The 22,178-nt window shown below is 34.0% G+C and overlaps 1 protein-coding gene across 1 annotated transcript; it reads left to right on the top strand.

Annotated features, from left to right (window-relative positions):
• The first annotated feature begins 9,491 nt into the window (after positions 1-9,491).
• LOC101086151 (olfactory receptor 4K2) lies at positions 9,492-10,442 on the top strand. Its single transcript, XM_023256232.2, has one exon. The coding sequence runs from the start codon at positions 9,492-9,494 to the stop codon at positions 10,440-10,442; it is 951 nt and encodes a 316-aa protein (XP_023112000.2).
• The last annotated feature ends 11,736 nt before the right edge of the window (positions 10,443-22,178 follow it).

Raw genomic sequence — 22,178 nt, 5'->3', positions numbered from 1 at the left:
GCACAGAGCCCGATGTGGGGCTCGAACTCACAAACTGAGAGATCATGACCTGAGCCGAAGTCAGAGGCTTAACCGACTGAGCCACCCAGGACCTCAGTCTTAATTTTAATTCACCTCCAGTAGGTGAATAGTAGGTGTGTCTTAATTTTAATTCACCTCCAAGTATATTCTAATCTTCTTTGGATAACTTCGTTTACCAGTTGGTTACTTAGAAGTATACCATTTAATTTTCACATATTTGTGAGTTTACCAAATTTCTTTTATTGATTTGTAACTTCATTCCATCAAGGTCAGAGAACACACTTGTTATGTTTCAATCTATTTATGGATATTTGCTTTATAGGACTAGTATACGGTCTATTCTAAAGAATGAGACATCTGCACTTGAGAATACATATGCTGCGCTTGTTTGGTGAACTATTCTATCGGTGTCTACTAGACCTAGTTTGTTTACAGGACTGTTCTTCTATTTCCTTGTTGATCTTCTGCCTAGTTATTCTACCCATTATTGAAAGTGAGGTATTGAAGTCTCCAACTATGATCCAACTACTATTGTTGAATTGTCTGTATCTCCCCTCATTGTTGTCACTTTTCCCTTCATGTACATTGGTGCTGTTATTAGGCTCTTATATTTTATGACTGTTATATCTTCCTGATTGATTGACCCTTTATCATTATAAAATGCCTCTTGTTGTCTCTAGTAGTATTTTTGTCTTAAAGTCTATTTTGCCTGATAGTCTAATCACTCCAACTTTTCTGTGGTTGCTCTTTGCATGATATGTCATTTTCAATTTTTTGCTTTCAATCTCTATCTTCGAATCTAAAATGTGTCTCTTATTACTTTTATTTTTTAAAATATTAACTTGAGAGAGAGAATGGGGGAGGGGAAGAGAGAGAGAGAGGAAGAGAGAGAATCCTAAGTAGGCTCCGTGCTGTCAGTGAGGAGGCTGACACAGGGCTCAATTGCACAAACCCTGAGATCATGACCTGAGTTGAAATCAAGAATTGGACACTCAACCAACTAAGCCACACAAGCGCCCCTAAAATGTGTCTCTTTTAAATAGAGTATAGTTGTATCTTATTTTGTTTTTTACAGTCTGACAATCTCTGACTTTTTATTGGGTTATTTTTAATACATTCACATTTAATGTTGATATTGATATTATTGGATTTACATCTATTTTGCTTTTATTTTCTATATGTCATGTTTTCTTAATTCTTCTCCTTCTCCTTACTATTTTCTTTTGCATTGAATAAATATTTTTATTAATTTTTTTTATGTTTATTCATTTTTGAAAGACAGAGAGAGACCAGAGCACAAGCAGGGGTAGGGCGGAGAGAGAGGGAGGACACAGAATCTGAAGCAGGCTCCAGGCTCTGAGCTGTCAACACAGAGCCCGACATGGGGCTTGAACTCACAGGCCATGAGATCATGACCTGAGCTGAAGTCAGATGCTTAACTGACTGAGCCACCCAGGCGCCCCTTGAATAAATATTTTTAATGTAGTCCTTTACCTTCTTTAATGATTTTTTTTGTTATCTTTTTGAATTATTTCCTTAGTACTTCCAGTTCTTACTGTGTATCTTATGGACATCAGCTTCAGATTTATATTAACTTGATTCTAGTGAGAAATGGAAACAGTACTTTTATATAGTTCTATTCCCTTTCCCTCTATTTTGTGATATTACTGTTACACGTATTATGTTTATAATTATTATAGTACACTGTTACAATTATTACCTTAGTCTTTTAAATTATTTTTTTTAAACTTACACCAAGGGAAGAATTTATTTTTAAAAAGTTCTTATTTAAATTCCAGTTAGTTAACATACAGTGTAATATTAGCTTTAAGTATACAGTATAGTGATTCAACACTTCTCTATAATGCCTGGTGCTTATCACACATGCACTCCTTAGTCCCCATCAACCATTTAACCCATCCCCCCACCCACATCTTCTCTGGTAACTATCAGTTTGTTTTCTACAATTGAGAGCCTATTTCTTGGTTTGCCCCTCTCTCTTCTTTCCCCTTTACTTGTTTGTTTTGTTTCTTAAATTTCACAAATTAGTGAAATCATATGGTATTTGTCACTCTTTGATTTATTTTGCTTAATATTATACTCTAGTTTCATCCATGTCATTGCAAATAACAGGATTTCTTTCCCTTTTGTGGCTGAATTATATGCCACTGTATATATACGACATCTTCTTAATCCAGTCATCAAACATTGGACACTTTGGCTGTTTCCATAATCTGGCCATTGTAAATAATGCTGCTATAAACCTAGGGCTGCATGTATCCTTTTGAATAAGTGTTCTTGTATCTTTTGGGTAAATATCTAATAGTGAGATTACTGTGGATTGTAGGGTAGTTCTATTTTTAACCCCTTCCTTCCTTCCTTCCTTCCTTCCTTCCTTCCTTCCTTCCTTCCTTCCTTCCTTCCTTCCTTCCTTCCTTCCCTTCTTCTTCTTCTTCTTCTTCTCCTTCTCCTTCTCCTTCTCCTTCTCCTTCTCCTTCTCCTTCTCCTTCTCTTCTTCTCTTTTGTGAGGAACCTCCACGTTGTCTTCCACAGTAGCTGTACCAGTTTGCATTTCCACCAACAGTGCAGGAGGGTTCCTTTTTTTCTACATCCTTGCCAGCACTTATCCCTGGTGTTTTTGAGTTTAGCTATTCTGACAGGTGTGAGGTGATATTGTAGTTTTGATTTGGATTTTCCTGAAGATAAGTGATGTTGAGCATCTTTTCATGTGTCTGTTGGTCATTGGAATGTCTTTTTTGGAGAAATGTCTGTTCATATCTTCTGCCCATTTTTTAATTGGATTATTTGTTTTGGGTATTGAGTTTTATAATTTCTTTACATATTTTGGATACTAACCTTTTATGAATATGTCATTTGCAAATATATTTTCCCATTCCTTAAGTTGCCCTTTAGTTTTGATTGTTTCCTTTGCTCTGCAGAAGCTTTCATTTTGATGTAGTCCCAACAATTTATTTTTGCTTTAATGTGCCTTGCCTCAGGAGATATATCTAGAAAAATGTTACTATGGCCAATGTAAGAGACATTACCGCCTGTGCTTTCTTCTAGGAATTTTATGGTTTCAGGTTTCACACATTTAGGTCTTTAATCCACTTTGAGTTTATTTTTGTTTATGGTGTAAGAAAGTGGTCCATTCTTTTGTGTATAGCTGACCAGTTTTCCCAACACTATTTTTTGAAGAGACTTTTTCCCATTGGATATTCTTTTCTGCTTCACTGAAGATTAATTGATCATATAATTGTGGGTTTATTTCTGGGTTTTCTACTCTATTCCATTGATTGATCTATTTTTGTGCCAGTGCCATACTGTTTTGATTACTACAGCTTTGTAATGTAACATGAAGTCTGGAATTGTGATATTTCCAGCTCTGCTTTTCTTTTTCAAGGTTGCTTTGGCTATTTGAGGTCTTTTGTGGTTCCATACAAATTTTAGGATTGTTTGTTCTAGTTCTGTGAAAACTCCTGTTGGTATTTTGATAGGATTGCATTAAATTTGTAGAATGCTTTGTGTAGTATAGACATTTTGATAATATTTGTTCTTCCAATCCATGAGCATGGAGTGTCTTTCTATCTCTTTGTGTCGTCTTGAATTTCTGTCATCAATGTTTTAGAGTTTTCAGAGTACAGGTCTTGTACCTCTTTGATTAGGTTAATTCCTAGGTATCATATTTTTGGTACAATTGTTAATGGGACTATTTTCTTAATTTTTCTCTCTGCTGCTTCATTATTAGTGTTTAAAGTGCAACACATTCTGCACATTGATTTTGTATCATGCAACTGTGCTGAATTCATTTATCAGTTCTAATAATTTTTTGGTAGCTTTCTTTTTAAAAAAATTTTTTTTAACGTTTACTTATTTTTGAGACAGAGAGAGACAGAGCATGAACGGAGGGGGGTCAGAGAGAGGGAGACACAGAATCTGAAACAGGCTCCAGGCTCTGAGCTGTCAGCACAGAGCCTGATGCGGGGCTCGAACTCACAAACTGCAAGATCATGACCTGAGCCGAAGTCAGCCGCTTAACGACTAAGCCACCCAGCCACCCCGGTAGCTTTCTATATATAGGATTTCTACATATAGGATTATGTCATCTGCAAATAGTGAAAGTTTTACTTCTTCCTTATCAATTTGGATGCCTTTTCTTTTTGTTGTCTGATTTCTGTGGATAGGACTTGCATTACTACTTTGAATAAAAGTTGTGAGAGTTGATATCCTTGTCTTGTTCCCGATCTTAGCTGAGTATGATGTTACCTGTGAGTTTTCCATATATGGCATTTTTTATTATGTGGATGTATTTTCCCTCTAACCCTACTTTGTTGAGGGCTTTTATTGTGAATGAATGTTGTATTTTGTCAAATGCTTTTTCTAAATCTACTGAAATGATCATATGGTTTTTATCCTTTCCTTTATTGATGTGAGGTATCATGATGATTGATTTGCACATATTGAACCATGCTTGCATCCTGGGAATTAATGCAACTTGATTGGGGTGAATGGTTTTCTTAATGTATTGTTGGATTTGGTTTGCTAATATATATATATATATATATATATATATATATATATATATATATATAATTTATTTATTTTGAGAGAGAGTGAGTGGGGGAGGGGCAGAGAGAGGGAGAGAGAAAATCCCAAGCAGGCTCTGCGCTGTCAACACAGAGCCTGACCTAGGGCTCAATCTCACAAACTGTGAGATCATGACCTGAGCTGAAATCAAGAGTTGGATGCTTAACCGATTCAGCCACCCAGATGCCCCAGTATGGTAATATTTTGTTGAAGATTTTTGCATCTATGTTCATCAGAGACATTGGCCTGTAGTTATTTTTGCAGTGTCTTTATCTGGTTTTGGTATCAGGGTGATACTGGCCTCATAGAATGAATTTGGAAGTTTCCTCCCTCTTCTATGTTTTGGAATAGTTTGGGAAGAATAGGTATTAACTCTTCTTTAAATGTTTGGTACAATTTGCCTGTGAAGCCATCTCGTCCTGGACTTTTACTCATTCTAAGTTTTTTTAAATTTTGATTTAGTGGTAATTGGTTTGGTCAAACTTTTTATTACATCCTGATTCAATTTTGGGAGTTTATGTATTTACAGGAATTTTTCCCTTTCTTCTGTGTTGTCTAATTTGTTGGCAAATAGTTTTTTATAATACTCTCTTACAGCTGTTTGTACTTCTGTGGTGTTGGTTATTTCTCCTCTGTCATTTGTGATTGTGTTTGAGTCCTTTATCTTTTTTTTCTTGATAAGTCTCACTAGAAGTTTATCAATTTTATTATTTTTTTCAAAGAACTAGCTCTTGGTTTCATTGATCTATTCTATTTTTAGTTTCTGTATCATTTATTTCTGCCCTAATCTTTATTATTTCCTTCCTTCTGCTGGTTTTAGGTCTTGTTTGCTATTCTTCCAGCTCCTTTACGTATCAGGTTAGGTTGTTTATTTGAGATTTTTCTTGCTTCTTGTGGTTGGCCTATATTACTATAAACTTCCCTCTTAGAACTGCTTTTGCTGTATCCCAAAGTTTTGGACCAATGTGTTTTCATTCTCATTTGTTTCCATATGTTTTTTGAGTTCTTCTATGATTTCTTGGGTGACCCATTCATTGTTTAGTAGCATGTTATTTAACCTTCATGAATTTGTGGTCTTTCCAGATTTTGTCTTGTTGATTTCTAGTTTCATAGCTAGTGGTCAGAAAGATTCATGGTAAAAAAAAATGCATGATATAACTTCAGTCTTTGTGAATTCATTGAGACTTGTTTTGTAGACTTGTTTTGTGATCTATTCTGGATAATATTCTGTGTGCCCTTGAAAAGAATGTGTATTCTGCTGCTTTAGGATGGGATATTCTGAATATATCTGTTAAATCCATCTAGTCCAATGTGTCATTCAAAGCTACTGTTTCCTTGTTGATTTTCTGTGTGGATAATCTGTTCATTGATATAAGTGGGATGTTGCAGTCCTCAACTATTATTGTATTACTATCAATTAGCTTCTTTATCTTTATTAACTGTTTTATGTATTTGGGTGATTTAATTTTGGATGTATAAATATTTACAACTGTTATATCTTCTTGTATTGTCCTCTTAATGATTATATAGTGTCCTTCTTTGTCTCTTGTCTTTGTCTCTTGTTTTAAAGTCTATTTTGTTTGATATAAGTATTGCTACTTCAACTTCCTTTTCAATCTGCATGTGTCTTTAGTTCTGAAATGAACCTCTGCAGGCAGTATATGGATTTTTTTTAATCCATTTCATCACCCTCTTTCTTTTGACTGGAGCACTGAGGCCGTTTACATTTAAAGTAATTATTGATAGGTATGTATTTATAGTTATTTTGTTACTTGTTTTATGGTTGTTTTTATAGTTCTTCTCTTACGTTATTCCCTTGTTCTCTTCTCTCATGAAAACTTGGCTTTCTTTAGTCATAGACTTGGATTCCTTTCTTTTTATTTTTTGCATATCTATTACTAGTTTTGGATTTGTAACTAGCATCAATTTTATATACAACATCTTCTGCATAGGGCCATCTATATTAAATTGATGGTCACTTAAGCTTGTATCCATTCTTCTCTCCCTCCCGCCTGCCACATTTTAGGTATATGGTGTCCTTTACATTCTTTCATTTTGTGAGTCCCTTATTGACTTATTTTTACAGATATATTTTTTCTGCTTTTGTGCTTCCCGCTTTGCTTACTCTTACTTATGGTCTTTCCACTCAAAAGGTCCCTTTTGACATTTCTTGTAGGGCTGGTTTAGTGGTCATGAATTCCTTTAACTTTTATTTGCCTAGAAAACCCTTTGTCTCTCCTTCTATTCTGAATGATAGCCTACTGGATAGAGTATTCTTGGCTGTATGTTTTACCTTTCAGCACTTTGAAAAATTCCTGCTGAAAAATCAGTTGATAGCCTTATGGAGTTTCCCTTGTATGAAACTACTTTTTTTTCCCCTCCCCTCTTGTTGCTTTTAAGATTCTCTCTTTATCACTACTTCTTGCCATTTTACTTATTATGTTTCTTGGTGTGGACCTCCTTGGGTTGATTTTTTAGGTGGCTCTTTATGCTTCCTGGATTTGGATGTTTGCTTTCTCCATATATATAAGGGAAGTTTTCAGCTATTATTTCTTGAAATAAATTTTCTGCCCTTTTTCTCTCTCTTCTCCTTTTGGGATCCCTATAATGTGAATGACATTGCTGAGTTCCTCTGACATATTTTCATTTTTTTTATTGTTCTTTTTCTTTTTGCTGTTGTGCTTGGGTGCTTTTCGTTACTGTATCTACCAGCTCACGGATTCATTCCTCTGCTTCCCCTTGTTTACTAGTTATTCCTTTTAGTGTATTTTTGAGTTATTGAATTTCATCTCTGATTGTTTTTAATATTTTCTTTCTCTTAGTTGAAGATTTCAGTGAGATTCTCCACACTTTTCTCAAGTCTAGTGAATATACTTAAGGCCATTACTTTGAAATCTTTATCAGGCATATCACTCATCTCCATTTAATTAAGCTCTTTTGCTGTGATTTTGTTCTTTCACACACACACACACACACACACACACACACACACACACACACACTAAAAGGTAGACATATCTAACTATTTTCACTTAAAATGTTTTTAAGATTCAACTATGCTGTAATTTTATCAGTCTTCATATGTCATTTCATTTTATGGCTAAATAATAATCCATTGCATCGCTCTAGCACATTTTGTTCATTCATTTATCAGTTGATTGGTTTTTCTACCTTTTGGCTGTTGTAAATAGTACAGCTCTGAATACTTGTGTATAAGTTTTTGACTCAAAACAGTAAAAAAATAGTAAGAAGTGAAAAATATTCAAATACATATAAATAGCAAAATGCATCATTTCCCTGTCCCTGCAAGACCACTTTCTTGATTAAAATTCTATAAATTTTATTTAAAATTCAGTTCACTAATGATCTCTGAGAATTGTGTGAACATTAGATTTATTTGACTGTATTTTTTTCACTAATTTTTTATTTATAGGTATTCAATATATCCAAAGAAATAATAAATGACTTGAAGCAGAGGTGAATGTTTTTGGGTTTTATTCTCCACTGCCTGTAGAACATGCTTATTCAGAGGTGCTTATTAAAGCTCACTGGTTTGATATTTCTAGCTAACTCTTAAATGATGACTGTTCTAACTTCCATTCCATGAATCTCTCTGGTCCAGATGAAAATAATCATTGTAAATTCCCATAGGACTTTTGACATATATTCTTGTTGTGAGCCAAATAATACCATCTTTGCTATTTAATGAATCCCATTGCAAGATGTTTTCTTGGTCAAGCCCCAAGTTTCTACAATATCCATTTTATCTACAGCTGCTAAACAACTAATGATCAACTAGGTCATTTATTTATATATAAAATTACCTCCTATATGTTCTCTGTCAGAGCCTACCTAACACTGAATAATCTCAAGCCCTGATTCTGCTGTAGATCTGGTAAGTTTAAGTGTTTTACAAAATTATTTCTACTGAAAGATTTTAAATCTCTGCCCTTCCTACTTCCATCTCCTAACCCTGATTTCATGGAGCTGAGATCAATAAAATAGTTTACATATATTAGCATATATGAAAGGACAATTCAACAGGGGAGGGCTTAAAGAGCTTAATCTTGGAGCTCTTTCCCATAAAAAGGATGTGATATAGTAGTCTTTAGGAGATAAAGGTACATTTTTAAATCATAGAACTATAAATACTTGTAGGAGGAAGAGATTCGTATTTTAACAGAAAAGAAATTGTGAAGAAAAGGTAAATGCTTTTCTCTGGGCTGTATGGCTATATTGTAGTAAACCTGATAATAAAGCAGTCTTCTTCCATTTGATAAAGATCAGCAAAACTAATTTTCTTTGTGATGGGTTCAACTGATATCTGTGATTATGTTGAAAATCTTCTCTGCAAATTTACAAGCGTTCTGCAACTGTTCACTGAAGCCTGTCTATAATGCAATATATATATATATAATTTTTATATATTCTTTCAGTAAGGGTATTCTTAGTGATGAATTCTAAATGACTTCTGTGTGTGTGTGCATGCACGTGCGTGTGTATAACACGCAGCCATCCCAGAGCAGGTGCTTCCTTAATGTTAGCTATTATCCTTAGGATTATATAGATGAATAGATGGACAAATATGTAGTTAAGTAGATACATTATAATGACATATTCTCAATTTGATTGCTATATAGTACCAAATAACAGATATTATTTTCAATATCTATGACTTAAGCTTTATTTCACTATAATCTCTAATACCCTATAATTATCTTTCAAACTAACATACAAATGAAGATGGAAAGAATAGCAAAGATAAGTTTTCATAGAGGAAACAACATCTTTGAAAGTGGATTCTTAGAGCTTTTGTTTAAATAGAATTGTATTTTCTGTCTCTTTTTTCCTTTGATACAGGTTTCCACCTATCAATCAGGACAATGGATGTGGCCAATAAGTCTGTTTCTGAATTTGTTTTGCTTGGACTCTCTAATTCCTGGGAACTACAGCTGTTTTTCTTCATAGTGTTTTCATTGTTTTATGTGGCAACAATGGTTGGTAACAGTCTCATAGTCATCACGGTTATGGCTGACTCTCACCTACACTCTCCTATGTATTTTCTACTTACCAACCTTTCCATCATTGATATGTCCCTTGCTTCCTTTGCCACCCCTAAGATGATTGCAGACTACCTCACTGGACACAAAACCATCTCCTTTGATGGTTGTATCACCCAGATATTTTTCCTACACCTTTTTACTGGTACTGAGATAATTTTACTTATGGCCATGTCCCTTGATAGGTATATTGCAATATGCAAGCCTCTCCACTACACTTCAGTCATAAGACCCTGGGTGTGCGCTGCCCTTGTGGTGGCTTCCTGGGTTGTGGGAGTCATGCATTCAATGAGCCAGGTCATATTTGCTCTCACATTACCATTCTGTGGTCCCAATGAAGTAGACAGCTTTTTCTGTGACCTTCCTGTGGTGTTCCAGCTAGCTTGTGTAGATACTTATGTTCTGGGCCTGTTTATGATCTCAACAAGTGGCATAATTGCATTGTCCTGCTTTATTCTTTTATTCAATTCTTATGTTATTGTCTTTGTTACTATCAAGCATCATTCTTCAAAAGGATCATCTAAGGCCCTTTCTACCTGCACAGCTCATTTCATTGTTGTATTCATGTTCTTTGGGCCATGCATCTTCATCTATATGTGGCCACTAAGCAGTTTTCTTACAGACAAGATCCTGTCTGTGTTTTATACCATCTTTACTCCCATTCTGAACCCAGTAATTTATACTTTAAGGAATCAAGAAGTGAAGACAGCCATGAAGAAACTGAAAAATAGGCTTCTAAATCCTAACAAGACAACTCCTTGGCATTATTTTTAATTTTAAATTCTAGTTCTAGTTTTAACTTCCCAGGCATTACATGGCACAGTTTTTATGTAACCAGAATTATGACTAGGCTCTTATTTCTCGAGTTCCCCTCAAATTGTAATCAAATCAAATTGCAATCAAATCATAAATATTAAAACTACTCTTAGTCATATGTTTAAAATACATGTTATATTTCACAAAAGCAAGTTGACAGGAACAATTTCTTCCAGAAGCAAAGACTATCTATAAAAATGCCAAGAGTTCCTGCTCCAGTTAGGAAATTCAACATTAACAATCTATTCAATGGAAAAGATGAACAAAAAATGAGAAGAGGAAATATAGGTTAAAAGGGAACTAGAAGGTAATGACATTTATATACAACTCGTTACCGAGTTACTCAGAGAATTGTCCCTAAAGTATGTCAAATTAGTAAGATTTCTATAAGCCTTAGAAACTCCATACTGCTATAGGATTATGCTCTGACAAGCAGTGATTTTTCCATATATACCTGGGTCATTCCTACTTAACATTTAAAACAATTTGTAATCTCTTCTAATTGAAGAAAACCCTAGATATATTTCATTACAAATGCTGATGAGGTCCAAAGAAAATGCTATAAGTAGAAGAGTCTCCACCACTCACTTTTAGCTAATAAGCAAAGATATACAGCCATGATAACTTCTGATAATACATTATGAATAAAGAGGCTGAAGTATTCCACAAATTAGAAAATATTACAAATGAGTTTCAAAGCAGTACATTTTGTTTCATACAGGTACTATGTCAGTTTAATGGCTGAGAAGTTAAAACTGGAATTAAAATAAGAGATACAGTTTATAATAACAGTTTATGGACAACCTATGATTTCATTTTAAAGTACTGGACTGGTTTACAGTTTAGTTAAATTACTTTTTCCTTTTAATATATGGTTGAAAAAATAAGAAATATGGGCTTAGTAATACACTGTCAATGTAATAAGTATGTTTCTTTATACAAATGGTGTTTTTTTTTTTTTTTAAGTGTTAAATAGGTTCAATATTAGCTTTAAGGTACACAAGGTATCTCTACCACCTGCTGGTTGTTACTGGAATTGCAATAATTGAAAACCAGAAGAAAGAATTCTGCGTACCTTGCTTTGCAAATCATCTTGTTTAAATTTATGGCACACATGAAAGAACTAATTGCTATTTGAAACTGGGTAAATGATATTTATAGTGTTCAGCATATTATCCAACTTTTATGTACAAGAAATTATCTGTTACAACCACAGTATTTGATAAATATCAAGTTGTTCTTTTCTGGCATTATTGAGTAAATAATAACCAAGAATTACATATGCACTAATTATCACTGATGAGAGAGAAGTTAAGAAAAGGATATTCCTAACTGTTAATTTTAAGCCAAATGCCAGCAGAAATGTGTTTTTTCTTCATCAGAGTGTGTTTCTTTTCTTCATTTTTTAAAAAATTTAAAGTTAGTTAACATATAGTGTAATATTGGTTTCAGGAGTGGAATCCTATGATTCATCACTTACATATAACACCTAGTGATTTTCCCAATGGGGAAAAAATTTACAGTTAAAAATGTGTGATATTGTGTTAAAACCCTAGGAATGGTTGAAACTGTTGGGTAAAAATGTCTATAGTATTAACACTAATCTGAAATGTGTTTACATCCACCAAATAATAGCATAATTCTATTTGAAATGGGAATACAAATGGGCCAATTTAGGGTGTGTGTGCATGTGGTGTGTGAACTTTCACTTACGTGTGAAAATACGCAAATGTGTTCAGGATCAATGAATTAATTTATGTAGAAATTTTCTAACTGGTATTTTGTTAATGCCCCAAATAATTCTTTCACATAATATATTTATTTGAATAGGGAGTATATTTTGTAATGAAATGGTTTTTGCAAGATTAAAGTGTTGAGCCTTTTCAAAAGAATGTCATCAATCTTCAGTACTTGTGTGGAGAATTATAAAACTCAAGGACATTTGCCAAAACCCTTAAAGGTACAACTGATCAGCAGACAACTCTGCAAAACAAGTCAATAATGAGACTGATTAGTTGGAATTATAGTAAGATTCTGCAGCTGAGAATGAAAAGGACCACAGCCTCTGAAGGACTTCCATAAATAAAGGCAACTACAACTACCTTCCCTTGTGGTTCAGTGTAAAGAATAAATGTACAAGTTAGCTCTATGTATTACATAAATCTTAATTAGGAGCTACAGGTGGATTATTTTATCACCTTGTCTCCTCATCATGCTGCTGACACTCTTTTATACAAGGGTAAGTACAGTGACAGGACACAGGCTCCCTATGCAGTAGTAAAGATGGTGCCATTTGCCACTAGGGCGTCCAAATCTAAAAATACTTTCAAAGCATTCTAGATGAACAGAAGCCAGCTAATATAAACATGTAAACATACCAGGTCGAAGGTGGCTTTAAGTGGTCTTAATTTCCAATAACACAACTGAAAGAGTATTACTATTACGATAATTAAGAAGACTTCATTGATAAGCACTCACTCTTTCTTTAGGTGTTTGGAAAGCTGGGCAATGACAAACTTATGAGCCTTCAAAAAATTTAAAAAGCTGTCTTATAAAATTAAGCAGAGTAATCAATTGCAGATAAAAAAATTCAAAATTAGGTTTGGATGAAATGATAAAATATAAATTGTAGTATGTGATGGAATTGAATATATGTAATGGCAATAAAAACTGTACATAATGTACATTTCCAAAAATATTTGAGGAAAATTTCAGAATACTATGTAGTGTTATATTGAAGCCCATTTTAGACCCTCTTCTTTGTATGGGTTTCCTCCAAGGTCCTGGAATGGACCCTAACAAGTTTTTAGTCACAGTTTTGACTCTTTTTTTTCTTAAAGAAGTCCCCTTAGATTATACAGACGTTAGACCCTATTGAACCTGGATCCACCCCGAGTGTAGGGGTAAACGTCTTAGACTCAGGTATGTTTTTACCATTGCTAAAGGCCAGTTCTACTGTTTATTAGTAGTGTAAACTTGGGCAAGACACTTAACCTGTTTCTACACCTGTTAAAGGATATAATAATATCACTTACACTGCAGAGTTATTTGAAAAATAAAGGAACTCATTTATATAAAGCACATAACAAATGTTCAACAAATGTTATTGTAATACTCTTCTCATCAACTTTGGGTATTTTGTTTAAGGGACTTGATACTCTCCTGAGCTAATAATTGACATGTTTAATTTGAAAATTAAAGTTTTATTTTATAAATTTTCTGTATTTGTGTATGAGTGAATAAAAAATGTGTATCAGGATTAATTAGGAAAATTAAAAGTAACTTCCACTTTCTGTTTTTCACTTTATCATTTAAAAAATTAAAAAAATATTTTTTAAAACAGTAAATTCCCCTAGAAAACTACATTGGTTCTTATACTTATTCCAGCCTCCAGAGACCGTTTTCCGCATTGCTCATAATTTTTAATGAATCAAGGAAAATTCTGAATTGTTAATTAGTATGTGATGACTTCTTTACAATGAGTAACTATTAAAATGATTTACTAATTGTAGAATGGATTTTCACTACAATTTTGGTCAGAATAAGAATGATGATATTTGAACCTCCACATTATTAAGGTGCAGACATAGATAGGTGCATAGATTAGTAAATAGTTTCTTAGACAAGGAAAATTTTTTATGATATGGACAGTCTTATGAGAAGTATTTTTCTAAACTGATAGGGTCCTGGGATAATGTGATCACTGGACTCTACTGCCAAATGGAAGAAGTTCTTGGTGTAGACAGTATCATTTGGATATATCAGACTCTTCATAGAAGTGTTTTCAAATTTAAACAATGACCAATGAAAATTTTTTTTGTTTTTTGTTTTTAATATAATTTATTGTCAAGTTGGCTAACATACAGTGTATACAGTGTGCTCTTGGTTTTGGGGGTAGATTCCTGTGATTCACTGCTTACATACAACACCTAGTGATCATCCCAACAAGTGCCCTCCTCAATGCTCATCACCTATTTTCCCTTCCCCCCACCTTAAACCCTCAGTTTGTTCTGTGTATTTAAGAGTTTCTTCTGGTTTGCCTACCTCCCTCTCCGTAACTATTTTTCCCCCTTCTACTCCCCCATGGTCTTTTGTTAAGTTTCTCAAGTTCCACATATGAGTGAAAACACATGGTATCTGTCTTTCTCTGACTTATTTCACTTAGAATAATACCCTCCAGTTCCATCCATGTTGCTGCAAAGAGCAGGGTTTAATTCTTTCTCATTGCCAAGTAGTATTATATATATATTAATATATACACAGTAGTATTATATATATTAATATATATACAGTAGTAATATATATATTAATATATATACAGTAGTATTGTATATATAAACCACATCTTTATCCATTCATCAGCTGGTGGACATTTAGGCTCTTTCCATAATATGGCTATTGTTGGAAATGCCGCTATAAACATTGGGGTATGTGTACCCCTATGCATCAGCACTCCTATATCTTATGGATAAATTCCCAGTAGTGCTGTTGCTTGGTCATAGGGTAGTTCTACTTTTTAATTTTTTGAGGAACCTCTACACTGTTTTCCAGAGTGGCTGCACCAGTTTGCCTTCCCACCAACAGTGTAAGAGGGTTCCCATTTCTCCACATCCTCACCAGCAACTGTTATTTTCTGAGTTGTTCATTTTAGCCACGCTGACTGGTGTGAGGTGGCATCTCAGTGTGGTTTTGATTTGTATTTACCTGATGATGAGTGATGTTGAGCATAAATTCAGGCACAGGATACAAAAACTGCAGGATACAAAATCAATGTACAGAAATCCGTTGCATTTCTATATACCACTAATGAAGCAATATAAAGAGAAATCAAGACATCAGTCCCTTTTACAATTGCACCAAGAACCATAAAATACCTAGGAATAAACCTAGCCAAAGATGTAAAAGATCTGTGTGCTGAAAACTATAGAAAATTTATGAAGGAAATTGAAGAAGACACAAAGAAATGGAAAAGCATTCCATGCTCATGGATTGGAAGAATAAATATTGTTAAAATGTCAATACTACCCAAAGCAATTTACACATGCAATGCAATCCCAATCAAAATTGCACTGCCATTCTTCTCAAAGCTAGAACAAATAATCCTAAGATTTGTATGGAACCAAAAAAGACCCCAAATAGCCAAAGTAATGTTGAAAAAGAAAAGCAGAATGGGAGCATCACAATCCCAGACTTTAGCCTCTACTACAAAGCTGTAATTATCAAGACAGTATGGTACTGGCACAAAAACAGACACATAGACCCATGGAATAGAATAGAGAACCCAGAACTGGACCCACAAATGTATGGCCAACTAATCTTTGACAAAGCAGGAAAGAGTATCCAATGGAAAAAGACAGCCTCTTTAGCAAATGGTGCTGGGAGAACTGGACAGCAACATGCAGAACAATGAAACTACATGACTTTCTTATACCATACACAAAAATAAACTGAGAACTAGTTTCAAAGGAGCTTTTACACAAAACAGTTAAAGCAAAGTTGGCAAGAGAACTGAATAAACTCTCTTCTCTCCCCATTTATTCCCTATTACTATTTTGCATGGAGATTTTTGGATGCATCTAAGCAGATTGAAAACTAGGTGAAAAAAACAACCATAGAAACCTAATTCATGTGAGCTTTTTGCATATACTCTCAGAGTACACTGAAATACACTGAGCAATTTGACATTCTTTCAGTATATGCTGTTAGGATGATTAATTTTATAAAGGTCAGAATAGTTTTTTTGTTGTCAATTATTTCTAGTGCTATTAGTTATACCTAAGAGGTAAATATGCACAACTTAAGCTGGAGTCAGAAGGCCTAACATCCAAATGAGACAGGACTGTGATTGAGATTATGGGTTCATTATTCTGTCTTTGTGGTTGTCAGTATAATTTAATTGACATTTAATCTTTTTCTTTATTATTTTTTGTTAAATACATACATACATCCCAACATCTAGCATGTACTAAAATATCATGTTTGCATATTTATTTTTACTCTGGTAATTTATACTGCCAACATAAGGAGATGTATACCTATTTACATTTTATTATCTCTTTAAAATTTACTTTTTTATTAAAGAAAATTCTTAAGGCTGGAGGTTTCAGGTTTTTTTCTTAGTAGCTGTTCTTTGACTACTAATTGCTAGCCTATTATTAATTTGCCTATCTTTGTTTTTTTTGCCTTGTAACTTTGCTAGGACTCTAAAGCCATCAATAAAAGCTAGATTTTCTCAGTTTCCTCAATCCACACCCACTAGAGGAAATTTAAAGGGGAAAATGTATTTTAGACTGAAATGCTAGTGCTAGAAATAGCATTTAAAATAGAAATTTGATTTTACATAATTATGTATTTACTTTTAATTATTTCTCCTATCAGAGTATAATTATATGGGTTGCCTTCAGTAATGAAAACAGAAACCACTGGATATATTAAGCAGATTTAATACAGTGCTTTGGATGCTCATAAAATCATCCAAAGAACTAAAAAAGTAGCACTCTGGGGGCCCCTACTAGAGTTGCTTGGGTCCAGAATAGACCCCAGTAGTAAGCTCTTAAGGTCAAAGAATCTTGATTCTATTACTACTGCCTCACTATCCTTAGTCCCCTTGTGGCTGTGCACAGTCACTGGAATATAGGTCTGGCTCATGCAATTGCTTCTCCCTCACATCTTATCATCTTGCTCACCAGCAGCAATTACATCAGTACATACCCTCTGCCTCAATCCAACTTCTGAAGCTCTTGTTGGTGCATCTAATTGGTGGAACATAATTTGCAAAGAAAACCTTGGCTAAAAAAGAGCACTTCTCAGATATCAAGTTTTTTATGCAGTGGAAAAAATCCTAAAGGAGTACAGATTAGAGGCTGAGCCATCACTAATATCTATTATATTAACATTTATTTTTCATTATTATAGCCTTTCTATTGTAGAGTAAAGCCAAGGTAAAAACGCACAGAACGTACAATGTAATGAAATAGAAGGCAAACACCATTATAAACACATCTCGAGTCACAGAATAGAACTTTGCCAGTCACTCCTGAAGCTCTTGCATTTGTTCATCTCAAATACACATCTTTCTCTCTCTCCCTTCCAAAATTAACCACTTTCCTTTTATAGTAATAAATTCTTTGCATTTCTTTACAGTTTTATATATTCATGTATACCCAAGTATGCATCCTGAGACACTCAAATTTCATCTTGCCCACATTTTCTTTCTTTACTTTTCTTTTAAAAAAATGTTTAAATGTTTATTTATATGAGAGAGAGAGAGAGGTAGAGAGTGAGCAGGAGAGGGTGAGAGAGAGAGAGGGAGAAACGGAATACGAAGCTGTAAGCACAGAGCTGGACATAGAACTCAAACTCATGGACCATGAGATCACAACCTGACCTGAAGTCGGACACTTAACTGGCTGAGCCACCAAGGTGCCCCTCTTCCTTTACTTTTAACATACAAGTATCCTTCTCATCATCTCTTACATTTCTGTATAATTTATCTTCTGAATAATCACATCTATTTACTGGGCAGGGTGCTCCCTGATCTGGAATGCATGATTGCATGCATATAGTACATTTCAACATGTACCTCTGTCCTTCATATTTTCCGCAAATTACAAATCCAGAGATTTAATCATATCTAGTTTGGCACCTTTTATAAGACAGACTAGGGATGGTATTATGTTCTTCCATGTGGAGGACACTGATATCTTCCTCTCTTTTTGGAATAATAGCAGCTATTGTTATTCAATGCCACAGCCTGTACTCACTGTCTGTAGTCATTTTTCTTGTCAAAAGCATGTTTCCTATTGGATTCCTCAGGATTATTTCTTGAGAACCAAACTCTATAAACTCTGGCATGTTGACCATAGTTTCTCTGGTTCTTTAAACTCTGAAGGAAGTTTTGCTGTAAATTCCTTAGCTATCCCTTTATTTATTTGAGTATGTTAAATTTAAATTATGACTCTTTTTGTAAGCGTGCTGAAGCCTGAAAAACCTATATTCTTCTGTATTACCTGAGAACACTACAAGTTAGGAGTTTGGGACTAATCTTTTAACCCAATGGGGCATTAACACCCCATCCTGGTAGTTATTAGTGGCCTCTCTAAACCAAACAGGATTCCATTGCATTTGTGAGATTGTAGGGACACTTAAAAATCTTAACTCTACCTAAATGAAGATGTTCTTCAAGAGGAGCATGCAAATGAGTTATCATCAGTATACCTATTTAAGGTTTCTAATTGTTTTCAAGAAAGGTATAGATTTATATGTGTCCTGATTGTTATAAAATAGAGTTCCCATTTGAATCCTATAGTCCTTTTGGATCTGCGATCCCCATCTCTCATATCACACAGGCTTTAACACATGAAGAAAGAGAATTTTGCAGTGCAACAACTAAAATAATTATGATGCAAAGAGATTACATGGCTATTTCTTACTTTAATATATTGCGAAGTAGCTCAAGGGGAACAGAGGCTACCCTTTCTGAGGGTCTATTTTACCTAAATCTCATTAGTAAAGCACACGCCAAAAAGGAAAAGAAAACATTAAGATAGGTTAAGAGATTTCTTGGACAACATCAAGAAAACAAATATTCACAATATAGGGGTCTCAGAAGAAGAGAGAGAAAATGACAGAAAACTTATTTGAAGAAATAATAGCTGAAAACTTTGCCAACCTCGGGAAGGAAATAAATATTCAGGTTCAAGAAGTACAGAGAGTTCCAAACAAAATGAACCCAAGGCGGTATAGAGATTAACACATAATAATTAAAAGGTCAAATGTTAAAGATAAAGAGAATTTTAAAAGCAACAAGAGAGAAGCAAAAAGTTCTGTATACAGGAAACCATATATGGCTCTCAGATGATTTTTCAGCAGCAATCTGTAGGCTAGAAGGGAATGGCATTATATATTCAAAGGGCTGAAAGGAAAAATGAAACACCTACACCAAGAATATTCTACTAAGCAAGGTTATCATTCAGAATTGAAGAAGAGATAAAGAGTTTCCCAGACAAAAGTTAGAGTTTATCACCACTAAACTGGCCTTACAAGAAACATTAAAGAGGCTTCTTTAAGTGGAAAGTGAATGGCCATAATTAGATGTCAGAAAACTATAAATAAAAAGATGTAAAATATGACAGCATTTATATAAAATGTAGAGGATGGAGTAAAAAAAATTTTTTTTTAAAGAATATGTTTAAACTTAAATGATTATCAACACATATATTTGGCTATATACTTAGGATGTTATGAACCTCATGGTAACCACAAACTCAAAATCTATAATAGATATGAAAAAATAAAGAAAGCAAAACATAACACTACAGCAACTCATCAGTAACAATGAAAGAGAACAAGAGAAGAAGGAACAGTAAAGAACTACAAAAACAACTGGAAAACAGGTAACAAAATGGTACTAAGTACATATCTATCGATAATTACTTTGAACATAAACGAACTAAATGCTCCAATCAAAAGACAAACAGTGACAGAATGAATTAAAAAAAACCAAGACCCATCTATATTCTACCATCAAGAGACTCATCTTAGACCTAAAGACACACAGAGACTGAAAGTAAAGGGTTGGAAAAACATGTATCATGCAAATGCAAGTGAAAAAAAAAGCCAGGGTAGCAATACTTATATCAGACAAAATAGACTTTAAAATAAGGACTGTAACCAGAGACAAAGAAGGATACAATATAAAGATGAAAAGGTCAATCCAACAAGAGGACATAACCATTGTAAATATCTATGCACCCAACATTAGAGCATCTAAATACATAAAACAAATATAAATGGCCATAAAAAGAGAAATTGTTGGTAATACAATAGTAGTGGAGGACCCTAAAACTCCATTTATACCAATGGATAGATGATCCAGGCAGATAATCAATAAGGGCACAGTGTATTTGAACGATACATTAAGCCAGATCAAAACAGCAGATATATACAGAACATTCCATTCTAAAACAACAGAATACACATTCTTTTCAAGCGCACATGGAATATTCTACAGAATGTTTTACACATTAGGCCACAAAGAAAGTTTCAGTAAATTTAAAATCATACCCTGCATCTTTTCCAAACACAACATATGAAAATAGAAATCAAACACAGCAACTGGAAAAAAAAACCCACAAATATGTGGATACTAAACAATGTGCTACTAAACAAGCAATGGATTAATGAAAAAAATACAAGGAGGAAAAATAAAAATGAAAACACAATGGTCCAAAATTTTTGAGACACAGCAAAAGCTGTTCTAAGAGGGGACAATATAGCGATACAGGTCTCCTTCATGAAACAAGGAAAATCTTAAACAACCTAACATTACATCTAATGGACTAGGAAAAGAAAACAAAGCCCAAGATGAATATAAACAGGAATAATAAAGATCAGAGTGGATATAAATGAGAGACAAAACAAAAATAAACCAGTGAAACCAAGAACAGATTCTTTTGAAAGATAAATAAAACTGATAAAAAGTCTTAGCTAGACTAATTAAGAAAAAAGAGGTCTCCCCCCCAAAAAAAACCCTCAGAAGTGAAAGATCAGAAGTAATGACTGACACCACATCAATACATAATATTGTAAGACAATACCACAAAAACCCTATGCTAACAAATTGGACAACCTATAAAAAATGGATAAATTCCTAGAAACATGCAAGCTTCCAAAACTGAATCAGGTAGAAATAGAAAACATGACTATACCAATTACTATTTACAAATTAAATCATTAAAAAACTACCAAAAGCAAAATTCTGAGACCAGATGAATTCACAGGTAAATTTTACCATTTACTCATTTATTAATTTTTTAAAAAAATTTTAATGTTTAGTTTTGAGAAAGAGAGACAGAGCATGAGTGAGGGAGAGACAGAGAGGGAGACATAGACTCCAAAGCAGACTCTGGGCTCTAAGCTGTCAGCAGAGTTTGATGTGGGGCTGGAAATCACAAACTGCAAGATCATGACCTGAGCTGAAGGTGGACACTTAACTGACTGAGCCATGTAGGTGTCCCCAATTCTACCAAACACTTAAAGAAGAGTTAATACCCATTCTCCTGAAAATATTACAAAAAAAAAAAAAAAAACAGAAAGGAAAGCTTCCAAATATATTTTATGGGGCCAGCATTACTCTGATACCAAACCAGACACAGACACAAAAACAAAAAAAACAAAACAAAAAACAAACAAACGAAAACTACAGGCCAATATTCCTGATGAATAGAGGTGCAAAAGTCCTCAATAAAACATTATAAATCACATTCATCAATACATTAAAAGGATCATTCACCACAATCACATGGGATTTATTCTGGGTATACAAGGATGGTTCAATATTTTCAAATCATTCAATGAGATAAACTATATCAACAAAATAAAAGGTAAAAATCATGATCATCTTAGCAGATTAAAAAAAAGCATTTACCAAGTTTCAATATCTGTTCATAAAACCTCTCAGCAAAGTGGATTTAGAGTGGATTTGTGCTTCAACATAATAAGAGCCATAATGTAAAGCCCATGGTTAACATCATACTCAATGTGGAAAAATTGAGAACTTGTTCTTAAGATCAGGAACAAGACAAGGATGTCTACTCTTACCACTTGTACTCAACATAGTACTGGAAGTCCTAGCCACAGCAAACTGACAATAAAAAGAAATGAGGCAACCATATTGGTAAGGAAGAAGTTAAA

This window comes from Felis catus, chromosome B3, assembly GCF_018350175.1.
Source record: "Felis catus isolate Fca126 chromosome B3, F.catus_Fca126_mat1.0, whole genome shotgun sequence".
NCBI lineage: Eukaryota > Metazoa > Chordata > Mammalia > Carnivora > Felidae > Felis > Felis catus.
Note: the sequence above shows the minus strand (reverse complement) of the source record. Positions and strands in the feature narration are given on the sequence as shown.

What these genes read in the sequence shown, in the direction of transcription:
- LOC101086151 (XM_023256232.2), top strand. Translation starts at nt 9,492, where the DNA reads ATGGATGTGGCCAATAAGTCTGTTTCTGAATTTGTTTTGCTTGGACTC.